Here is a 24,942-nt window from a genome sequence, read left to right as displayed (position 1 = left end):
AGCTAAAAGGTGCTGCGATCAGCGGCTTCTTTTCCTGGCTGTGCGGAGAAGTTCCCTGCAGTGATGTTCTAGGAGCACATAAGGACGACTGGTGATTGACAGGGCAGGGTGAGCGGGGTACAGGGTTGGGGTCACGGGGGTCTGCACAAGGCTGTCCTGCCCACGTCGCTTGGTCTTGTTCTCTCCGTGTCCAGGGCTGGGGGCTCAGCAGCTAGGCCGGGCCTCCTTGACCCTGGTGGACACCCAGCACCTTAGGGGATGCCTGCACAGAGCAGGCACGCGGATGTCCCCCAGTGTCGTGTGGCAGTGTCTACCCTCAGCAGACAAACGTTTTAGCCACAGTGACCGTAGAGAAAAGATACAGTATAATCATAGCACTTAAAAATGGAAATTGAGAGAGTGGGGACAAATGGAATTTAAAATGCCCCGACATTATGATGACACCATTATTGGATCTGTGATTTCCTTGCTGGTTTTGCAGTGATCCAGCAAAAGCTGAGACGTTTCCCTGCAGGCCGTCTGGCCTCGTTTGGCACCAGGGCCTGCAGGCGTTGGGGTCCGCCGTTGTGGACGGAGGGCAGAGTTGGGTAGCGATCCTTGGACAAGCAGCTGCGGGGTGCTTAGGCCGTGCCCGGGGAGGTCTGTGCACCTAGAAAACAAGCCTGTGCTCACAGTACTTAAGAGCGGTTCTCCCCGTGCGAGCGTCTGGTCGCCCTTACCACCCCCCCACCCACACAACAGGAACAGGTTATGAATTCTAGACCACCATATGCACTACACGATCATGGTGGTCTTTTAAGAACAAACAAAGGCAACAGGAAAGCATCAAATTATGTTTAAGAAAGTCTATCGAGTGTAAAAATTTTTAAAACCTCCCGTTTCCCTTCTCTCCTTGTGACTGATAGATACCCTCACCTCACCTGTGTCTGAAGCACGAGTTTTGCTCTGCCGGTTTGATAATATAGCATTACGTGCGCCTGTGTGTGTGTGTGTGTGTGTGTGTGTGTGTGTGTGTGTGTGTGTATGCATGTGCACGTGCATGAGGTGTCCTTTCAAAAATCAGCGTGAAGATCAGAGATGTTCAGAGGGGAGGCTGCCAAACCCAGGGCTGTAGAGCCATCACAGGGCTGGGGAGGGAGGTGACTTCCGACAGGCCAGGCTTTTTGCAGTCTGCGGCGGAGGGATTCTGTAGGATTAGACCCTGGGTGTTGCCTGTGGGGATAATCCCCCCCACCTCACGAACTGCTCTGAGGAAGGCCTCGATTCACCCGGACACCACCGCCTTAGAGCAGCAACTGTTCAGAAAGCACAGTACTTCCCGCGAGTTGTGAACACCTTTCTGTGTGGAACTGCAGGGGTATTTAGGTGGGCTGAAAGTAATGACCTGCCTGTGAATCTGACGGGAGCAGCGGGGTTAGAGTTGCCTCCTTGTTGAGAATGTCCTTTTGAAATACGTTCTAGGATATTGCTCCCGTCCTATTAATTATGTCACAAACTTAGCAAAGCTGAATAATTAATGATCGCGGGGCACCCGGAACTATAAAATGCCATGTAAATGTTAAGGAGTAAAAATTACTCTGTGTATTAATTAAACAGATAGTCTGCTTTAAAAATAGTCCATGGTGGGAAGATTAACTTCCAGAAGAGCCAAAAAGCTTTTCTGCTGGACTATCCTAAGAAACTTTTGATATCTAATTATCTCAACCACAGTGTAGGAGACCCGGGCATTCTGTATTCTGAAGTGTTTTAAAGGCAAATGGCTGCTTAGCACTTTTAGCTCTGGAAATGAAGTTGCCTGTTGAATTTTGATAAAATTTGTGCCTGCTTGATTCTCTCTAGCCGGAGGCAGTTTGGGCCTAAAGCCAAGAAAGAAGTCAAGATCATTGAGCACCAAACACAGACCCTTCGGCTGATGCCTCACCTGGCCACAGCCTTGGCCTTGACCTTCGCCAGCAGGTGAGATGGCTCTCAGGGTTTGCTCTGTAAAAATGAGTGTGAGGACCTGCCTGGCATTAGTAAGGAGTGAGGGGAGAGGCAGGTGGGGACTTCTGTGGCTAAAATCTGATGTTCAGGTTAAAAGTGATGTCTGAATCTTGATTGTCTGTATATCTGGGTGGATGGGATCCACAGAGGATTTGAAAAACCTTGAACCAACGTTTCTCCATATTTTCTAAAAGAAACAGACTTGGCTGTTAAAATTTCTCTACCTCTGATAAAGGTTCTAATTTAAATTTTTCAAAAATAGGTCAAGGTTGTGTGCACATGTAGGATTGGGGAGGGGGGTCGGAGTCAGGCTACTGAATAAAATAACGGTGATAGTCCTGTAAATTCACATGGAGCTTTGCATTTCATAGCAGGCTTCCATCTATGCCTCTCAGCTATTCCTCTGCAAAGCCCTGGAATGTTGCCTGGGCAGTTGTGTGTTATCACCACCTTCTGAAGGTCAGAAAATTGGGGATTTGCCTAAGATCACAGGGTCTGGGAGCAGATGCACTGGGAATATAACTCCACACTTTGGACCTTTATCCTGTGTTCTTTCCTCCCTATGCAATCCTGCTTCTTAGGGAATTCATTTCTGAGAAATTTAGAATCGGTGTGTGTTTGAAATTTACTGCACCGATGGGTAGGCTGGTGCCAGGCTTTACAAAAGGAGGGTAATCGGGAGGGCCCTGCCAGTCTGGTGTGCAGCTAGCTTGTGGGGCTGCCTGGCTGGGAGGGGCATGAGCGGGCACACCTCTGCTCTTAGTGCACTCAAGCCTGGCATTCCACGGTTCTCGAACAGCAAATCCTACAGACTGAGCTTCAGGTACCACTAAGATCGATCAATCCAAGCCACCCAGAAGAAAATAAATGTAAATCACTCACACCCAACATCTTACTTAAAATATTTTTGAGTGGTTTTTGAGATTTAATTTGCACATGGTAAAATGCACAGATTTTAGGGTATAGTTCGATGACAAGCATATACCCTTGTGTAATGAATGCTCAAACCAAATATGAAACATTTCCCTCTTTGGGGCACCTGGGTGGCTCGCTCAATCAGTTAAGCGTCCAGCTTCACTCAGGTCATGATCTCACGGCTGGTGGGTTCGAGTCCCACGTCAGGCTCTGTGCTGACAGCTCAGCCTGGAGCCTGCTTTGCATTACGTGCCTCCCTCACTCTCTGCCTCTCCCCCACACACTTTCTGTCTCTGTCTCTGTCTCTCTCTCAAAAATAAATAAACATTAACATTTTTTTAAATTAAAAAATTAAAAAAAAAATTTCCCTCTTTGCAGTTTGCCCTCACCTCGAGAGACAACCACCTTTCTGAGTTCCACTCCCAGAGCTTAATTTTGTCAGTTCTTAAGCTTCCTGTAAATGGAAACATACAGTATATATTTTTTGCGTGTGTCCAGTTTATTTCATTCAACATAATGTCTTAATGTTCCTCAATGTTGTTGATAGTTTATTAATTTTTAGTGCTGAGTAGTAACATTAAATAAATAAACCACAATTTTTTAATACATTCTCCCAGGGCTGGACATTTGGGTTGTGTCTAATCTTTTAGCTACTGTGAATAAGACACCAGTGAATATTCTCATCCAAGGTTTTCATTTTTCTTAGGGTATTTACTTGCAGGGTAATTGCATATGTGTATGTCTAAATTTATAGAAACTGCCATTTTTCAGAGAGGTAGTACCATTTTATATTCATTTCAGCAATGCATGAGAGTCCTGGTTACTCTCTTCTGAGATAAAAACTGGTGTCTCAAACTGTTGCAAAAAAAAATAATCAGGTTGTATGAGTCATCTAAGTCTGTTCTTTTTCAAAATTTTCTTGGCTGTTTTGACTTGTCTAGGCACTTTGTATTTCCGTATACAATTTTGGATCTGCTTACCAGGTTTTTAGTTTTTGTTTTTTTGTTTTTTTGAACATAAAGCCTGATTGGATTTATTTGAGATTGCATGGAATCTATTTTTTTTTATTAAATATAATTTGTCAAATTGGTTTCCATACAAGACCCAGTGCTCATCCCAACAGGTGTCCTCCTCAATGCCCATAACCCACTTTCCCCTCTCTCCCACTCCCCATCAATCCTCATTTGTTCTCAGTATTTAAGAGTCTCTTATGGTTTGCCTCCCTCCCTCTCTGTAACTTTTTTTTTGCCCCCCTCCCCCATGGTCTTCTGTTAAATTTCTCAGGATCCACATATGAGTGAAAACATATGGTACCTGTCTTTCTCTGACTGACTTATTTCACTTAGCATAATACCCTCCAGTTCCATCTATGTTGCTACAAATGGACAGATTTCATTCTTTCTCATCGCCAAGTAGTATCCCATTGTATATATAAACCACATCTTCTCTATCCATTCGTCAGTTGATGGACATTTAGGCTTTTCCCATAATTTGGCTATTATTGAAAGTGCTGCTATAAACATTGGGGTACATATACCCCTTGCATGGAATCTATTAAGCAATTTGGGCAGTACTGGGTCTTTCAAATCTAAGAAGATGGTTTATCTCTCTTTATATAGGAATTTAATTTTTCTTAGTGTTTTATAATTTACAGTGTAGAGGTCTTTCACATTTTTTACTAAATTTATTCAAATAGAATTGCTTTTAAAATTTAATTACCAAATGTTTCTTAATGTCATGTAGAAATATAATTGAATTTTTTATATTAACCTCTTATATTCTCACTGAATTCACTTAGTAGATTTAGTAGTTTCATTATAGACTCTTTAGGATTTTCTATATATATCATCATGTCACATGTACATGAAGAGAGTTTTATTTCTTCCTTGCCAACATTTATGCCTTTTAAAAATTCTTTTTCTTGTCTTATTGGACTGGCGAAAACCTACAGTAAAATAGTGAATAACAACGGTGAGAGTGGACATTCTTATTTTGTTCCTGATTTTGGAAGAAAAGTATTCCATATTTCCCTATTAAGTGTGAACATTCACTGAAGGGTTTTTGTGGGGTGCCTTTTATTAGACTGAGGAAGTTCCTTTCTACTCCTAGTTGGCTGGATATTTTTATCATGAATATTGGATTTTGACTTAATTTTTCTATTTAGCTGATCATATGATATTTCTTCATTCTATTAATGAAGTGAGTTACATTGATTACTTTTCAAATATTGAGCTGCATTTGCATTCTTTAATTGGTCATAATGTATTATATTTTTATATTATTGGATTCAAATTGGTCATGTTTGGATAAGGATTTTTGTGTTTATATCTGTGAAGAATATACTTTTCTTTCCTTTGAAATGTCCTTGTTAGGTTTTGGTATAAGGGTTATGCTGTCCTCATAACATGAATAAGAAAGTGGTCCCTTCTATATTTTCTCAAGGAGTTTTTAGAAGATTGGTATTATTTCTTCCTTAAATTTGATAGTGTTTACTAAGAAGCCATCTGGGCATTTTTTTTAATACAAAGATTTTTGATTACTCTATTAATTTCTTCAACAAATATGAATCTTAAGATTACCAAGTTCTTAGGGGCGCCTGCATGGCTCAGTTGGTTAAGCATCCAAAGCTTGATTTAAGTTCAGGTAATGATATCACGGTTTGTGAGTTTGAGCCCCACATTGGGCTCTGTGTTGGCAGCATGGAGTCTGCTTGGGATTCTCTCTCTTTCTCTCCCTCTGTGCTCCTCCCTGCGTGCTCTCTCTCTCTTTCTCTGAAAGTAAATAAATTAATTTTTAAAAAAAAGATTACCAAGTTCTTCTGTGTTAGTTTTGTTACTTTGTGTATTTCAAGGAGTTTGTCCTTTTCTGCTAATTTGTAAACTTTAAGTTGTCAATAATATTTTCTTATTATAATATTAATGTCTATAGGATCTGTAGTGATGACCTTGTTCCTAATATAATTTTTGGCTTTTTGAGGGGGGTCAATTTTGCCAGCCATTTATCAGTTTTGTTAATCTTTTCAAATAATATACTTTTGTCTTGAATGCTTTTGTTATATTTTTATGCATTTTTTGTTATTGATTTAATTTCTTGTCTTTATTATGTTCTCATTTCTATTTAGTTGGGAATTAATTTGCTCTTTTTTTTCTAGCTTGTTGCTCTAAAACCTTTCTGTATAAAATAAAAGTGTATTGTTAACAAAATTTCTGCTAATTTTATTTTGTGTATTTTTAAGCTTTGTTTTTTAGCACATACAGATTTTGGGGTTATTATTTCTTCTAGAGGAAGTTAGCCTGTTATATTCATTAATATTTCTCTTCATTTCTGGTAATTTTTCTTGTCTTGAAGTCTACTTTCTTTGGTATTGATACAACCATACTGGTTTTTTATGCTTAGTGTTTATCTAAGCATATGCTTAGTGGTATATCTCTGTATATCTAAGCATATATGATATGCTTAGTGGTGTATCTCTTCCCAACCTTTTATTTTAACCTGTCATTGTATCAACCTATGTGGGTCATGGTAAGATTTTTATAAATAGCGCATGGTGAGATCTTGCTTTTTTATCCAATTTGATAATCTTTTAATTTGGAATGTTAAGTTCATTTTTAATTACCGTAGTTCCTAATATAGTTAAGTCTACTGTTTTGGTACTTGCCTTGTCCTGTCTTTTCTTGGTTTCTTCATTCCCTCTTTCTTCTTCTTGTGAATACTGTAAGTATTGTAATATGCATCCTTATCTTGCCAGTATCCACCTTGAATTGGCATTATACCACTTTATATATAATGTAGACTTATAAGACTATAATTCTTTCTTTTTCAGGCAGTTATTGAGTAATTTCTTAGTTCTATATTATCTCCTCTCTGCTTTTACCTGTACTTGTTTTCTTTTTCTTTTTCCCAAGAATCTGGAGTGTATTTAAGCTCCTTTAAGGGTGATTCTAGTGAGCCAACAGAGTTGAGAACCACAGGAGCTTTTTAGGGAGCTTCCTAGTGTGACCTGAAAATAAACTTCACTAACAGATAAAAGGCAGCAACGTTAAATTATCATGAAAATTTACATTGGGTCAAAGTAATCTGATGATGAAACCTGATAATTTTTCACATGTATAGCAAAGGAAAATAAAATTCATCTTTGAATTTTTTGCCCAGCGTTACTTGTAAGTATTACAAAGAGGCAAGAGAATCTACACATTTACTTCTCTGTCCGCTATTTACAAATCCATGGCCCGTGAAGTTAATAGATCACATAACGAAGAGCCACCATATATTCCACATTTATATGTGTATATATACACATATATACGTGCACCTTTATAAGAGAAGTGTGATATGTACAACACGTTTCCTTTTTCTTCAGCTCTATTTATTTTTTATCTTGGTTTAAACTTAATTTATCTTTATTTTATAAGCTCTGTATTGATACTATTAGTAAAAATTAAAGTTTCTCTTGATTTTAGAGAGACACCCCAAAAATGCCAAGATCAGAGAAATAAAGAGGTCACAATTCTAGCTTAAGGTTTCAAGGGGAGCAATAAAAGGTGATTAATGGAAATTAATTAATTAATAAAAAATCACAGAATCCTAAAAAAAAATCACATGCCATGCATGGGTAATAGTACTGAACAGGACAGGGTCAGGTCCACACCTCATCAAGCTGTCAGTCTAATTGACCCCAAGACCTTCCAGACTTTCCTGACCTTCACCTCCATACACACTCTGTGGTTTCTGGCCTTGCTCAGGGTCTCCATTGTGGCTCTGTTGATCCTTCGTCTTGTCTTGCCTTGCCTTGCCTTGCCTTGCCTTTTCTTTCCTTTCCTTTCCTGTGGTTTCTGGCCTTGCTCAGGGTCTCCATTGTGGCTCTGTTGATCCTTCATCTTGTCTTGCCTTGCCTTGTCTTGTCTTGCCTTGCCTTGCCTTGCCTTGCCTTGCCTTGCCTTTTCTTTCCTTTCCTTTCCTTTCCTTTCCTTTCCTTTCCTTTCCTTTCCTTTCCTTTCCTTTCCTTTCCTTTCCTTTCCTTTCCCTTTCCCTTTCTCTCTCTCTCTCTCTCTTACTCCTCCCACCTCTCTCCCCCCCAACCCTTCTCTCTACCCACCTACTGCAGCAGGGGTTGACCCACTGAAAATCTGGCTATTGGAATCTCTAGGAAGAAACACTTCAACTGTGGAGGAAAAGGCTGTCTGTGTTTTATTTATTTTTTATTTTTTAATTTTTTTTTTAACATTTATTTATTTTTGAGACAGAGAGAGACAGAGCATGAACGGGGGAGGGGCAGAGAGAGAGGGAGACACAGAATCGGAAGCAGGCTCCAGGCTCTGAGCCATCAGCCCAGAGCCTGACACGGGGCTCGAACTCACGGACCGCGAGATCGTGACCTGAGCCGAAGTCGGACGCTCAACCGACTGAGCCACCCAGGCGCCCCAAGGCTGCCTGTGTTTTAAAACAAGCCCAGAGAGAAGCTGGTGTTTTCTGTAACATATCCTGGCTTTCTTGTTTCTCTCTAGTTTATAGCCCCTGTTGTCCCTTCTCTGACTTGTGAGGAAATAGTTCAATGAAGCTGGTTGTAACATGATAAAACTTTATGCTAAGTACCTCTCCCCACTTCACACCCATTTTTTAATTTAAAAAAATTTTTTTAATGTTTTTATTTATTTTTGAGACAGAGAGAGCAGAGAGAGAGGGAGACACAGAATCCGAAGCAGGCTCCAGGCTCTGAGCTGTCAGCACAGAGCCTGACACGGGGCTCGAACTCACAGACTGTGAGATCATGACCTGAGCCAAAGTTGGATGCTTAACCGACTGAGCCACCCAGGTGCCCCTTCACACCCATTTTTTAAGAAAGCTATCAGACCTTGCTTCTAGACCCCATCTCCTAATTCTCATGGGTATAATGATGCCAGTCAACTGGCTTCAAGTTTCAGGTAACCTCAGGTTTGATGAGTTCAATGTTTAGTCAATGTGCTGGGTCCTCCTCAAGCACAGAGAAACACTCGTGACAGTAGCCTACACCTTAAGTGTCTGGGTCTGGAGTTGACTGAGCAGGAAAAGTGCCACCGGCTAGGTCAGCTGGCCCTGCCTCTCCTCCCTTCTAATGTGACAAAAATGAATAATTAGCGCTTCGCTTCACAGTTAAAAGGTAGGTAATAGAAATGAGGTGGAATGGCTTCTGTCAGTGCACGTGTGTTTACATATTCAGTAAGCACACGGGACCTCGCTGGTAGGTTCACCAGGTAAAATACAGTCGCCCAAATTTGAATCTCAGACGTCCAATGTATAATTTTTTAGTCTAAGTACATCCCAGCACCTGAACTAAAACTTATGCATTGTTTAACTGAAATTCTCCTGTTTCTACTTGTTAAATCTGGCGGTGGTCCTTGCTAGGTCCTGGACGTGTGCTAGGGCTCGAGTCAGACACGGTCCCTGCCACACGGAGTATGCCATGCCTTGTCTGGGGTGTGACAGTAGCAGGTGGGCAAGCCACTTACCCTCTTCCTTATCCCCTTTCTTCGCCACTGCCCTCACAGGTCTGGAGACAGGGAGGACCTGTCTAGCCCTTAGTGAGTGCCACTACCCAGCCCCCCCCACCCCCCCTTGCATCACTCACAGTCCCTTGCCTTTAACAAGGAGAAGATGTCCTTTGGAGCCTGTTCAGTTCAGGAAGAGATGGGACCCTTCTCCCCACCGGCTCGTCAGCCGCTGGCTAGCAGGGCTGGCTTGATGAGGCAAGGGCTGGTGGGGTGGGGGCCTCTGAGAGAGACGATGGGCTCCTGAAGAGCCTGCCAAGGCTTTTTTCCCTGCCTACCCTCTCCAGAACTGGCAGATGTGTTCCCTCCTCCCTTCTTTTTTTTTTTTTTTTTTAATTTTTTTTTTTCAACGTTTATTTATTTTTGGGACAGAGAGAGACAGAGCATGAACGGGGGAGGGGCAGAGAGAGAGGGAGACACAGAATCGGAAACAGGCTCCAGGCTCTGAGCCATCAGCCCAGAGCCTGACGCGGGGCTCGAACTCATGGACCGCGAGATCGTGACCTGGCTGAAGTCGGATGCTTAACCGACTGCGCCACCCAGGCGCCCCCCCTCCTCCCTTCTTGACACGACCTGTGTGCCAGGCACCTTGCCAGCCCCTGAGGACCGGCAACCAACAGCCCTGCCTGGGTGGCCAGGTAGGATTCCTGTTGTCTGCCTTTGGCCATGGGTGCCATCCTTGGGTCTCTTACTAAACTCTTCCCATAGGGCCCAGGACATCCCGAGCCGGCTTCCCACTGCTGAGTGCCGATGGCACCCTGCATGCTTCCTGGCTCAGGGGCACACTGGTGGGCATCTTGGCATGCGGGTCTTGCACCGCCCGGCTGATGCCCTCTATGTTCTCATCCACTGACTGCGATGGCAGAACCCCTCCTGAGGTAGCCGTAATGCTCAGTAAATGTCAGCTGTTGTTGTTGCCATCACCGCTGAAACTCAAGTTTCCTACCCTCACCTTACCAAAAGCCACATTGTGACAAGGTTTCCTCCTGCATGGAAATCACTCAAGGCCCTCCCTCTTTATCATCTCACCTGGACCCTCCCCAGCTCCCCTTCCTGCACCCTGTCCCCCACATGCAGCCTGGCCTCATCAGATACATTCTCCACAAGCAACTACACCTGAATAGAATCTGAACTCCACTTGACTGCTGGACCCTCCCAGGACCCTCCAAAGCCTTCCGTACTGGATACCCTTAAGCTCTCTCCTGTGGCACTTTCCTCTGTCTGGCCCCTGCCAGCCTCCACCCCACTGTGTCTTCTCTCCTCTACCTTGAGGTTCCGTACTCAGCCTCTGCCCTGCTTTGGCCTTCCCTGCAAGCAGCGTCCTCAGCCTGTCTCCACATTCATCTCTCACGTCTTGGTCTTTCCTCAAAGGCAGTTCGTAGATACAGTTCAGACTGTCATCTCCTCCGGGACACCTTCTCTGAGTCTCTCTTGGAATAAGGAGCCCCTTTAGAAGCTTCTTGGAGCAGCAGCCTGGGCCCCCTCTTGTCACTGCACCATTATGATTGGTCTGAGGTTGTGCAGTCTTCACACGTAGAAGCTGTGGGTCCTTAATTTGGCATCTCCACACCTAACGGTAGGTACCTAGCTCTCGGCACAGGTTGCTTCAGCTGAACTGAATGAAATTGCCTTGTGTGATTGCGTCACACTTGGCCACGTAGTTGTTCGAAGCTTTGCTTTTCAACTTTCTGTTGGTCCCTAAAGCAGAAGTTACATGGCGGGAAGGAGTTAGTCCAACAGCTCGCTGGCCAGTGCAGTTGGTAGCTGATACCTCTCCTGGGAGTCGTTTAGTGGGATTTGCTACTACAATGAATTTGCTAGCTTTTAATTTCAGTATTTTAAGTGTACCAGCCAAAAGGAGTATTTTGGGCCCACCTCACCTCTTATTCATTCAAGGCTGGGTTCCAGGCCGGTGGGGGTGGTGGGGGTTGGGTCACAGCACCATTGCTGTTATCTTTCACTGGGATTCTCTCATTTTCTCTCACAGTCTCTTCTTACCCAACATCTTTTTTTTAATGTTTGTTTGTTTATTTGTTTAAAATGTTTATTTATTTTTGAGAGACAGAGCACGAGCACAGGAGGGGCAGAGAGAGGGAGACATAGAATCTGAAGCAGGCTCCAGGCTCTGAGCTGTCCGCACAGAACCCGACGTGGGGCTCAAACTTATGAACCGAGAGATTGGGACCTGAGCCGAAGTTGGACGCTCAACCGACTGAGCTACCCAGGCACCCCTTTTTATTTATTTTTGAGGGGGAGAGAGAGAGAGAGAGAGAGAGAGAGAATCTGAAGCAAGCTCCATGCTGTCAGCACAGAGCCCAACATGGGGCTCAGTCTCACGAACCATATGATCATGACCTGAGCTGAAATTAAGTCAGACTTAGGTCTGACTGAGCCACCCAGGCGCCCCCACCCAACATCTTTAAGAATAAAATTACAATAATAACTAACACATATTCTATTGCTTATCATGTATCACATACTGTCCTTAGTAACTTCTTTAACACCTCAGACAACTCACCAAGTGTCTCCTTGTTTTTTAATTGATGTTTCCATAAAACCTAGAACAGTGCCTGGCACAAAATAAGATTTCATTAAGGTGAAATGATACTTTATGACTTCAGAAACTCACCAAAGCCCTGTCCTTGTCAAAGAATGGAGTCCAGGATATTTAAGTGCTTTGGATATTCCTCAGCAAATGAACACCACCATTTGTGCATTGAACTGTGTTTTTAATATAATCCTGAAACCTTATTGCCAAAAAGTCTTGTCTGCTGTTTTTATGTAAAACAGACTTTTGTAAATTGAATCCTGCCCTCTCACTGACTTAACAGTTTTAGAGATACTCCGCATTTCTCCTGAATCTCACCCTGTGGGTGGGTTCTAATAATTCAAGTGGCTGTAACAAATACCTTGCATTTCTAGAGGCACTGCCTATAAAAGAAACGTATTTCGAAATGAGGAATAATTTTTCCACAGAATCCATAAATCCTGATTTATCCTCTGGGCCACTCTGAGTTTCTCGTATCAGATATTCTCAAGATACGCACCTTCTGGACTCTACCATACCCTGTACGTGGGAGGCTTCTCAGTTCCCCTTTGCAAGCAGACATGAGAGTATGTTAAAGAATTAGAGTCACTGGGTGCACCTTTGTGTCTGGGAGACAGAGGCTCCCCTCCGCGGGGTCTATGTCTTGTCAATGTTAAGTAAAATCACAGGCCAGCGTTGGAAAGAAATCTCACTAGACCTCTGCTAGGAGAGAGTCTCATGAGTCTTTCTTTTCTTAAAGCAGATTTATTTCTTATTCCCCACCCATTTCTACCCTAGAGAATGTCTAGGGCTGTGTGTGTGTGTGTGTGTGTGTGTGTGTGTGTGTGTGTGTGTGTTTAGGGAGGTCAGCAGGGAGTCATATATACCTTTTTTTTTTAAATGCTCAGCTCTGGGATTCTCTGAGAATTATTTTATGGCAGTCACAGTGAAAGACATGGGGGGTGGTGCTATAGCAGATCAAGAATGCTATTAACTTCCTCAGGGCACTGGCAAACTCATTATTCATCATGAAAAGAGCATGTTTAGGACTATAGAGAGTCCTGGGTTTGAATCCTAGCACCGCTCTGCTCTAGGAGACCTAGACTTAGGTATGTAGCCTCACTCGGACCTCTGTTTCCCCATCTATAAAATGGGGATATAATTTCCTGTTTCATGGGGTTGTTGGAAGGACAAAGTTAGATGAAGTGTCAATGAAACAAATGATGATTTCCCTGTATTTCCATTTGTCCCAGCTTATTGGTCTCAGTTCTGAGGTTGGATGGCAGTCTTTCCTGTTTGCTGTAGAATGAGGTCCAATGCAACATCTTTTGCATGTTCAGGTTTCACTGAGGAAACAAGGATATTCAGACATTGCAATATTATCCTATGGATGGAAAAAGGTAAATACCTTGAGCCAAAATTGATTTTATCATTAATTAAATGAAGAGGCAAGCCCCAGAATGGGAGGAAATGCTTGCCATACATGTATCTTACAAGGGAACATTAAAGGGGACATGTAAAAACATGGAAAATAAAATTCAGCTAAAAACAAGATGGGCAAGCCAATAGAGTATGCACAAAAGAATCAAATAGACGCTTAACAAAAGCAAATGTATGACTGATCAGCCAATGCATACATAAAAAGATGCTAGTTATCAGGGAAATGTAAATTAAAGCCATGACGATACGCCATTCCATATCCACTAGACTGACTAAAATTAAAAAGACTGAAAAGACCAACTATTGGCAGACGTGGAACAACTAGAATTCTGCACTGCGGGTAGGAATGTGAAATTGCACACTTTGGAAAACTGTTTGGCAGTTTCTTCAAACGTTACAAATGTATCTACCATATGACCCAGTCACTTCCCTCCTACATATTTACTAAAGAGAAATAAAGACATATGTCTCCTCTAAGATTTTTTTACATGAGTTTCCATAGTGTTTTCTTTGTAACAGCCCTAAACTGGAAACAACCAGAATGTTCATCAACAGTGAATGCAAAAATGATGGGTGGTCTGTGCATTGCACAGAGTGGAATTCTGGTCAGCAATAAAAAGGAACAAATGCTACAGTAAGGATGAATCTCAAAATAGTGTACTGATTGAAAGAAGCAAGACATAACATATTGTATAATCTTATTTACATAAAATGTAAACTAATCTTTACCGACAAGCAGCAGGTTAGTGGTTGGCTGGAGAATGGGGATGAAGGAAAGGATGGGCTGCAAAAAGACATGAAGCATTTTTTTTTGGAAGGTGTTGGAAATGTTCTGTAGCTTGACTCTAGTATTATGGGTATTTACAGTCGTCAAAACTCTTTAAATGGCATGCTTTGAATGAATGCAGTCTGTCGTAAAATAAATTATCCTCAATGATGTTGATAAGGAAGAAAGATAAATTATGTAAAGCAAAAATGCAATGAATTTTAAAACATGCAGAATATATAAAATATATTCTCTATATATGCATAGAATATATTCTCTATATATGCGTAGAATATATTCTCTATATATGCATAGAATATATATATATTATATATATTCTACATATAATATATAGAATATATACATATTATAGAATATATAATATATAATATATATATATAATATCTATATTCTATATATAGAATATATTATATAATATATAATATATATATTATATATATATAATACATATTATATATATATTCTATGCATATATAGAGAATATATTCTATGCATATATAGAGAATATATTATGTATATTCTGCATGTTTATATATATGAACATTCATCCATATATATATGTTTATATATATGCATGAATATATATATATATATATATATATATATATATATATATAATCTCAAAAGTAGCACAATGGGGGGGAGAATAAAATGGAAGTGTATTGTTGTATTATAAAGTTATTACATTATCGGAGAAGTGGTGCAATATTATTTGAGAGAAGAATGTGTTAGGTTAAAGACGCATAGGTTAGACCATAAAAATCACTAAAAAACATAACAGTAACATAGTTAAAGCTGGAACAACAGCGGAATACTAAAACTGATTTCATTAATCAAAAGAAGACGGAAGCAGAGGGAAAAGAGAACAAAGAACATATGGGATAAATAGAGGGGGAAATTGCAAGATAATAGTTTCATACTTAATCATGTTGATAATTACATTAGGTATAAATGGTTTAAACCCTCCTCTTTAATTTGCAGATTGTTAGACATGATAAAAAATCAAGAGTGAACTAGATGCTTTCTATACGAAACCCGCTTAAAATATAAAATCTGAGATTAGAAGTGTGAGAATAAAACATTTACACCTGCAAACATTAACCGTAAGAGAGCTGGAGTGGATATATTATTATCAGATAAAGTAGACTCAGAAAAAATAATATTACCAGAAATGAAGAGGAACACTTCATAATGACAGTGACATCAGAAAGACATAAAAATCAAATGTGTATGGACTTGGACTCACAAAATAGCTTCAAAATACTTGAAGCAAAAGTGGCAAGTATTGAAAGGAGAAATTGACAAATCTAAAATTAAAGTTGCAGACCTCAGTCCTTCTGAATAAGTGATATAATAAAATCAATTTAAAAATCGATATAATAAACAGTAATGATACAAAACATATGAACAATATTACTAATGAGCCTGACCTAAATGACATTTACAGAATACCCAACAACATAATGCACTTTTCTTTTCTCTTTTCTCTTTTATTTATTTTATTTAGGTATAATTAATATACAGGGTTATATTAGTTTCAGGTGAACAATACATGTCCGATTCAACAATTCTGTACATTATTCAGTGTTCATCAAGATATGCATATTCTTTTTTTAATTTTTTTAACATTTATTCATTTTTTTAAAAATTTTTTTTCAACGTTTATTTATTTTTGGGACAGAGAGAGACAGAGCATGAACGGGGGAGGGGCAGAGAGAGAGGGAGACACAGAATCGGAAACAGGCTCCAGGCTCTGAGCCATCAGCCCAGAGCCCGACGCGGGGCTCGAATCCAGGGACCGCGAGATCGTGACCTGGCTGAAGTCGGACGCTTAACCGACTGCGCCACCCAGGCGCCCCAACGTTTATTCATTTTTTGATAGAGACAGAGTGTGAGTAGGGAAGGGGCAGAGAGAGAGGGAGACCCAGAATCCAAAGCAGGCTCCAGGCTCCGAGCTGTCAGCGCAGAGCCCGACGCAGGGCTCAAACTCACAGACCGCGAGATCATGAACTGAACCAAAGTCGGACGCCCAACCAACTGAGCCACCGGCGCCCCAAGATATGCATATTCTTAATCCTCTTCACCTATTTCACCCGTTCCCCCTCCACCCACCTCCCCTCTGGTAACCATCAGTTTGTTCTTTGTAGTTAAGAGTCTGGGTTTTTTTGTTCTCTCTCTTTCTTTTTGCTTTGTTCACTTGTTTCATTTCTTAAATTCCACATATGAGTGAAATCATATGGGATATGTCTTTCTCTGGCTGACTTATTTCACTAAGCATTATACCTTCTGCGTCCATCCATATTATTGCAAATGGCAAGATTTCATTCTTTTTTTTATGGCTGAATAATATTCTATTGTATGTATATATACCAGATCTTCTGTATCCATTCACCTATTAATGGACACTGGGATTGCTTCCATATCTTGGCTATTGTAAATAATACTACAGTAAACATAGGGGTATGTGTATCTTTTTGAATTAGTGTTTTCATTTTCTTTGGATAAATGCCCAGTAGTGGAATTACTGGATCATGTGGTAATTTTATTTTTATTTTTTTAAGGAACCACCATACTGTTTTCCACAGTGGCTGCACCACTGTGCATTCCCACCAGCCATGCACAAGGGTTCCTTTTTTTCTTCATATCCTCACCAACACTTGTTATTTCTTGTGTTTTTTATTTTAGCCATTCTGACAGGTGTGAGATGATATCTCATTGTGGTTTTAATTTGCATTTCCCTGATGATTTGTGATGTCGAGCATATTTTCATGTTAGCCAGCCATCTGTATGTCTTTCTTTGAAAAAATGTCTATTCTTTTCGAGTGCACATAGAACATTTATTAAGACAGACCATGTAAATGTAAAGGATTGAAATCATGCAAAATATGTTTTCTGATTATAATGAAATTAAATTAGAAATTAATAATGAAAACGTCTGGAATAATTCCATACATTAGGAAATTAGACAACACACATACTTTATAGGTCAAAAAAGAAATCACAGGGAAATCAGAAAATATTTTGAACAAAATGAAAATGAAACAGAACATATCAGAATATGTGGTACACAGCTAACGCAGTGCTTAGACAAAAATTTATAATTTAAATACTTACATTAGAAAAGAAGAAAGGTAGAGGGGCACCTGGGTGGCTCAGTCAGTTAAACACCCACCTCTTGATCTCAGCTCAGGTCTTGATCTCAGGGTCATGACTTTAAGCTCTGAGTTGGCCTCCACACTGGGCGTGGAGTCTACTTTAAAAAAAAAAAAAAGAAGGGGCGCCTGGGTGGCTCAGTTGGTTGAGCGTCCAACTTGAGCTCAGGTCACGATCTCGCGGTCCGTGAGTTCGAGCCCCGCGTCGGGTTCTGGTCTGATGGCTCCGAGCCTGGAGCCTGCTTCCAATTCTGTGTCTCTCTCTCTCTGCCCCTCCCCCTCCCCTGTTCATGCTCTGTCTCTTTCTGTCTCAAAAATAAGTAAAACGTTAAAAAAAATTAAAAAAAAAAAGAAAGAAAGAAAAAAAGAAAGGTGGAAAACCAATGGTATAAATTTCCATTGTAAGAAGTTAGAAAAAAAAAAAGGATCAAATCAAATTCAAAGTAAGCACAAAGAATAAGAAAAATGAGAGAAGGCTTTGAAAGAAGAAATAGCCAAAAATAAACCTAATTAAGCCAAAAATTATTTTTTTTCTTTCAAAAGATAGATAAAATTGATAAACCTTCAACTAGATTAATTAAGAAAAAAAGAGACAAATGGTCAGGATCTGAAATAAATGAGATGACATCACTACACATCCTACAGACGCTGAAAGGATAAAATTAAATATTATTATTATTGGTGTCATGTCAATGTAATGCCAATATGTTTGACAACAGATATGAAATAGAAAATTTCATGAAAGATACATGTTACTAAAAGTGACTCAGAAAGAACTGAAAAATCTGAATAGCTTCATCTGGCATTGCTGGTGAAATCTACCAAATACTTAAGAAAATAAAACATACTAACTTTACACAAACTCCTTCAGAAAATGAAAGAGAAGGGAAAACTTTCTAACTCACTTTAGGAGTATCACCCTGACATCAAACACCAGACAAAGACATTGTGAGACTAATATCCCTTGTGAACAAAATGTTAGTAGATCCGTATATTTTACTGTAAAATAATATATAGCAAACGTGGGGTTTATCCTAGGAGTGTTAGGTTTGTGTAACATTTGAAAGTCAATTTGTATGATTTACCATAGTCACCTTATAAAGGAGAAACACCATGTAAGTATCTCAACAGATGACACTCAGTTGATAGAAAACAATGAATCATCACGTCTAATGGCAAACACTCTTATCAATCTCCTGAGTCTGGGGCTTCAGTTGAGAAGACCAGTAAGGCCATACTTCATGGTACTTTCCATGAGTTTGAGGTGCTTAGAGGAAAGTACCCACCCCAGTGTGTTTACCACACTTGACTTTAGGTCCTGGAGTTTGGTTGAGCATAGAGAGAAAGAGTTCACTGAGGATTTTGTTCCCAGCAGTTGTTACAAACAATAACTCATTTTAAGAGACTTTAAAAACAGGTCAATAGGAAGGTGTTCAGAAGGGAGAGAGAGGGGAACCTATACTCTCCATTACAGTATTTTGAAATATGACAAAGAAGAAAACCTGAGGGGGAGGTGTGCAGATGGAGGGAGGCCCATAGACATTGCACTGTGCAGCACTTGTGGCCACAGGTGGCTGAGAGGTGAAGGGAAACAGTGACTTTTACCACTTTGAAGGAAGAAATTATTCATTTCTGTATACCTATCGGTGCTAAAACAAATTGCACAAACTTGGTGGCTTAAAATAACCCAAATTTGTTGTAGCTCTGGAGATCAGAAGTCTGAAGTGGGTCTCCAGGAAAAATCAAAGCGTTAGCAGGCTACACTCCTTCCGGAGACTCTAGGGGGAGAATCTGCTTCCTTGCCTTTTCTAGCTTCTGGAAGCCACCTCATTACTTGGCTCATGGCCCTTTCCCCCGTTTCAAAACCAGCAATGGCCAGTCGAGTCTCTCGCTGCGTCTCCCTGACTGCTTTGTTGTCACATCTTCTTCTCTGGCCTCCCTCTCACTTGTAAGGAACCTCGTGATTACACTGGGCTCCCCTGGATAATCCAGGATGATCTTCCGAGCGAGCGCAAGATCCTCGATTTAATCGCAAGTGAAAAATCCCTTCTGCCACGTGGGGGTAACATACTCCAGGTTTCAGGGACGAGGACGTGGACATCTTGGGGGGGCATTATTTATTCCACCTAGCGCACGTTCAGTGGCAGTAGCATTAGACAAATTAAAAATACGAGAGACATGTAAAACTTTTGTGTGTGAAGGGCAGAGGGAGGTGGTTTGGAATATGATCCTATATGGTAGACCAAAACAGGGAGAGCGTGAAACCGAGTGCCTGCTTTTCGTGGGGTCTAGGGGTGCGAAGACAAACGTCAGTGTGAACCATGGGGCCTCTGAGGGACCGGCAGGAAAGTGAACCTGGACAGAAGGCAAGGGAGATTTCCCAGGAGAGGTGGCGTGGTGCAGCCTCACGGTGGCAGGGTGCAGGGTGACAGTTCTGAAGAGCACATGGAACCTTCGGGAGAGTCTTGAGGAAGGAGCAGGTGGCACCTGCGCCCGGCCTCGGACGCGCCTGCGCCGTGGTGCGGTGGTGGTGGGCGGGGCTGCTGCTTCCATCACAGGCCTGCGCTCCTCTCGCAGGTCTGCCGGGGGCCTCCTGGATAAGGACGTCTTCCGTGGGAAGGAGCTCGTGGACAGTCGCCCCTTGCAGGCTCTGGTGGCGGGGCTGAAGGCCTACAGTACGTGGGAGAACGTCAGCTGCCTGCAGGATTGCCCCGAGTGCACAGGAGGCATGGTGAGCCCCGCAGGTCCCCCCTGCTGCAGCGTGCGTGCCAGGCCAGCCCTGTGCGCCAGCGAGCGGAGCACCAGCTTCGGAGCCGGGCGGAAACCCAGAGCCCGGGTGACCCGGGGTGCATCACGCGTGTCCGCCCCCTACCCTGCTGCGAGGACTGGTGCGGACGGTAATTGTAAAATGCCGGCCGGATGGCCTGGCCCGTGGAGGCCCGCAGTCTATATATCGTTAAACTTGCGCTGGCCGTTGTGGACAGTATGGGAAAGGGCCAATGAGGGTCGGCTGATGAAAGCACCTCTCCAGTGTTTGAAATCCCCCTTGCGGAGGATACAGGAAATGACCTCGGGGCTGTCCAGCCCCGGGGAAGAAGGCAGACAGGGATGTGCCGAGCATTTGGAGACTGCTTAGTGTGTCCCCAGCCCTGGGCCTCAGCCTGGATTGTGCAGTGAGGGGCACGAGGTGTTGAGAAGTGTCAGTATGAGTCTTTGGAGAGCTGAGGGGGACGTTGAGAACAGTTAGAATCTGTGCCCAATCCCCCCACAACCCTGAGAGCACAGGTGCCCGCGAGGTTCGGGGAAACAAATAGGAGATGGGGAGTCTCTGCAACCCTATGGGGGCTCAGAGCTGGGGAGAAGGGGGACCCACGGGGAGTGTGTGAAGGCATGGCAGGTGTGGTGTGGGGTTGTGGACCTGTGACACGGTGGCATGGCAGGGCTCCGGGCATCAGCTGCGGTGGCGCCTGGGCTTTATCCCCAGATGACAGCCCTGCATTGGCGACCCCCAGGGGCTGCGTTGCTTCCTCCACGTGCGGGAAGGATGCAGGTGCTGCTGGAGCCTCCAAAAGACACTTCCTGGAGGAAGGAGGGGACAGGGAGCCCCTGCCGGGTTTTTGGCCTGAGTTTAATCCTGAATCTGGCTGAATATTGGCCTACAGACGGCAGCTCTGAACTTGCAGGGGAAGGAAGAGGAAGAGTTTTGGCCTCAGTGAGAACGAAGGGCTCAAGAGCGAGTTAAGGACGTTGGTGGGAAACAAAAGGGAAAGGCTAAGTTTCCAGAAAGCCTGTCACCCTGCCTCTGTGTCTCAGAGCTGGGGCCTCTGGAGGGGTAAGGAGCGAGGTGAGGAAAGGCTGGACCTTCACAATAGGCAGAGCCCCAGGGTTTGTCCCACACGAACCATGTGGATGGGAATGAGAGCCTCCTGCGTTCTCTCATCTGAGAGCCAGTGTAATCATTTCTCTTAAGGTAGCCAAGTAAAGATGTGCCCGTGATGCAGGGAGGCCTCAGTTAGGTAGGTGTGCACTCTGTCCACGATGGTGGTGGTGGTGACATTGGTGACGGGCATGCTTGCTTTGCTCCTGTGGGGCTGTTGTGTGGGAGTCCACATGGAAAGAAAGAGAATGGAGAACAGAATAACAGCTGGCACTGGGGCACAGCTGGACCAGGAGCCGAGGTCCTCTGAGGCAGCTAGGTGCAGTGGCTCATTGTGACATTCCTTAGTGACCCGACAAGGTGGAAGCCTCCTGCCACATGGCTGGTTTCCACCTGTAGCTCCAGGGAGGTGGCTGTCTCTTTGAACAGGGATTGTGGGGTACATCAAGAAAATTTAGGTTAGCAGGTGGGAGGTAAGACCGGAAGTGACCCCCTGCCCCCTCAGGCAGAGGTAGCCCACACAGGGGAGGGTTAGGGCTCTGCCGGGAGTGTTGAGCAGATGCAGATATTGTGGCTTCCGACAGGTGACTCAACCCGAGGGTGTGCTCAAAACCACCTGTGGTCTTCTAGTCTTCCTACCTTGGCTCATTCCCTTTGATGCATTTCATAGGCCGACATGCCCAGTGGCCTTCTGCCCCTGGGCCTTCATAACCTCCTGGATGACCTGAAGGACAGACAGAATGATGGACAGCTGGACTGATGGGCAGATGGACTGATGGCAAATAGGATGATGAACAGACAGATTCGTTGATTGAACTGTTGCCCTGTGCATTCATTATCTCTGATAATTTAGTTTCACTGGAATGTTACTAATTTGGCTCTTTGGGATTTAAGATTATGTATTTGAAAATGGGAAAGAGAAAAAGGCTATTGTAATGTCTCCTAAGCATTGACACTTACAAAAGTGATCAGTTCTTCCTGTCTGCTTGGCTTTTCTTGGGACTGAGGGGAAGATTCAAGACCCAGCGGCCTCCAACGTTTGGTCTAGGAGAGAGTTCACCATCCCTGCACAGTTGCTCTTAAACTGTTGTGTGCAAACCTGTGGGTTCTGAAGTTCTTTCTCTCCACATTTAATATCCATAGCACTTGGTGGTCTACTTTAATAATATTATCACTGTGTGTCAGGAAACCATGAGAAAGTCTCAGGTTGGCCCTTTCTACAGGAGCCTCAGCAATTGTCGCTTTCTTTGGGTGATAGGTTGAATGTTGCAAGAGTGACATTTAGTTGCGAAAAGAACATTTTTAACAATGAAGTAGACAAATGCAGAGCACGAGTGGAAGCGTAGTCTGTCACTTTTTGTGCATAAAGCCTGACATAAATGACATTTCATACCATTTTTTTCCCACAATTAGATCAAGTGAACAATACTGATTGGAATTTTCATAATTCCTGTTCGTGCAAGCACACCATTGCCTCAACAACTGCTGATTAGGAGTCATTGCTAAGTATTTCTAAGTTCCGTCTCTGTGTGTGGAGCAGTGTAGTAGGTACACGTTCCCTATCCTGAGGCCCAGATAATGTGAGGGGGGACACTGTGTGCTGTGCATGGAATTGGGTGACCCTACGATTCTGTGAAATGAGCATTTGGGGGCTTCCGCTCCAACCAGGTTGAAGTTCCATGTGGCAAGTATACCCTCCTGACTGAAACAGCCAGAAGGTGGATGATATATGTGAACTACATGGTTTTCAAGACACTGGACATCAGGCAGTGAGGGACAGTGATCTCTGACAGCGAGGAAATGCGCCAGATGAGCCCTACATTTGCCCCAATTTTACTGCCTTGAGAGAGTTTCCACACCATCCCTTAGGTAGGGCAGCCGAGGCAGAGCGCAGCGAACTCCCCGATTTGAAGATGCTGAGATTCCAGGGAAACCAAAGCATCTGGAATTCACAGAATAGGGTAGGGGACAGAAGAGAACTGGTCGGTCAGAGAGAGAATTCAGGCGTCTGCAGTGGTCCCCTTTGACCATTCAGCTGAGCACTGATTATTGCATGTATGTGAGGGAAAGAATCATGTGGAAGGAACGGAGGGAGAGGTATCAGGTCCTCACATGGGAATGAGAATAGTGCCTTTTCCCACAGGCCAGTCTGGAATACCTTAAGGCTCAGCCTAAGAAAAAAAGAAATGTTATGTATAAAAGAACAAAGATAAAGGTTGATAGCAGATTTCTCACCGGAAAAAAATTACAAGCAAGAAGATAGTGGACCACCATTTTATTTATTTTTTTTAAATTTTTTTTAATGTTTATTTATTTTTGAGACAGGGAGAGACAGAGCATGAATGGGGGAGGGTCAGAGAGAGAGGGAGACGCAGAATCGGAAACAGGCTCCAGGCTCTGAGCCATCAGCCCAGAGCCTGACGCGGGGCTCGAACTCACGGACCGCGAGATCATGACCTGAGCTGAAGTCGGACGCCCAACCGACTGAGCCACCCAGGCGCCCCTGGACCACCATTTTAAAAAATACTAAAGGAAAAAAAAAAAAAAAGATAAAGTTCTATACTCAGCGAAATTATATTTCAAAAAAAAAGGTATAATAAAGACATAGTCAGACTTGGCGAAGTTGAAAGGATTCATCACCAGGGGACTTTCACTATAAGAAATATTAGAGGAAGTTCTTCACACAGAGGGAAATGATATAAGATAGAAACGTAGATCTGCACAAAGCAATGAAAAGTGCCAAAAATGGTAACTTTCTGGGCCAATGTAGAAGATTTGTCCCAGTGTTTAAATCTCTTTAAAAGGTAATGGACTCTCTCAATAAAAAATAATAATCATGTAGAGTGAGGTTTACAACATAGGTAGAAGTAAAATGTGTGACAATAATCACATAAAGGCCGGAAGGGAGGTATCACGTCACCTGGAAGGAGACTGACCGTGGGAAGTTGAAGATTTATACTATAAACCCTAAAGCCGCCACTAAAATAATGAAGAGTTATAGCTAATCGGCCAACAAAGGAGTTAAAATGGAATCCAGCAATCCTAAATCAATCCAAAAGAAGGCAGGAAAAGAAGTAGCAGAGAATGAAGAGATTGTTCAAATAGAAAACAAACAGCCATATGGTAGATGTAAGCCAAACCGTGTTCAAAAACGCTTTAAATGCAAATACCCCAATTAAAAGGCAGAGCTTGCCAGATTGGATAGAAAAGCAAGACCAAACTATATGCCTCCAAGAAACACACTTGGAATTTAAAGACACAAAGAGGTTAAAAGTAAAAAGGGTGGAAAAAGAGATGCCATGCACACACTCCTCAAAGGAGAGCTGGAGTGACTTAATATCAGAGAAAATGGATTTCAGAGCCAAGAACACTGCCATGGCCATTTCATCATGACAGAGGGGCCAATTCCAGAGGATGTAATAACCCTAAACCCAATAACGACCTTTGCAGGCGGCTACTTTGCTTATCCCCACTTTGCAGATGAGGAAATGGGGGCTCAGAGCAGTTGGACTTGCCCGAGCTCCCACAGGCTGCCGGGGGAGTTGAAGCCTGATTCGTCTGACTCCCGAGCCCATGTTGCTGTGGTGAAGCAATGCCCTGAGCAGGAGTGGGAAATCACACTGAGCTGCCTGGGAGGCTCGCCAAGGAGGTGAAGTTCACCTTCTCTGTGTGGAGTGAGCAAATACCACGGAGTGAATGAGACACCCATTGCACACAGGTCCTACTTCAGTTTAACG

The 24,942-nt window shown here is 42.9% G+C and overlaps 1 protein-coding gene across 1 annotated transcript in view; it reads left to right on the top strand.

Annotated features, from left to right (window-relative positions):
- Nucleotides 1–24,942, top strand: part of ACOXL (acyl-CoA oxidase like) — a 194,858-nt gene that overhangs the window by 150,805 nt on the left and 19,111 nt on the right. The window contains exon 10 of the mRNA XM_032592686.1: nt 1,840–1,956. Coding sequence (XP_032448577.1) covers nt 1,840–1,956 — 117 coding nt within the window. The remainder of the gene's footprint in view (nt 1–1,839; nt 1,957–24,942) is intronic.

This window comes from Lynx canadensis, chromosome A3 (assembly GCF_007474595.2).
Source record: "Lynx canadensis isolate LIC74 chromosome A3, mLynCan4.pri.v2, whole genome shotgun sequence".
Taxonomy (NCBI): Eukaryota; Metazoa; Chordata; class Mammalia; order Carnivora; family Felidae; genus Lynx; species Lynx canadensis.
The sequence above is the reverse complement of the archived record's forward strand: the minus strand, read 5'-3'. Positions and strand labels throughout refer to the sequence as shown.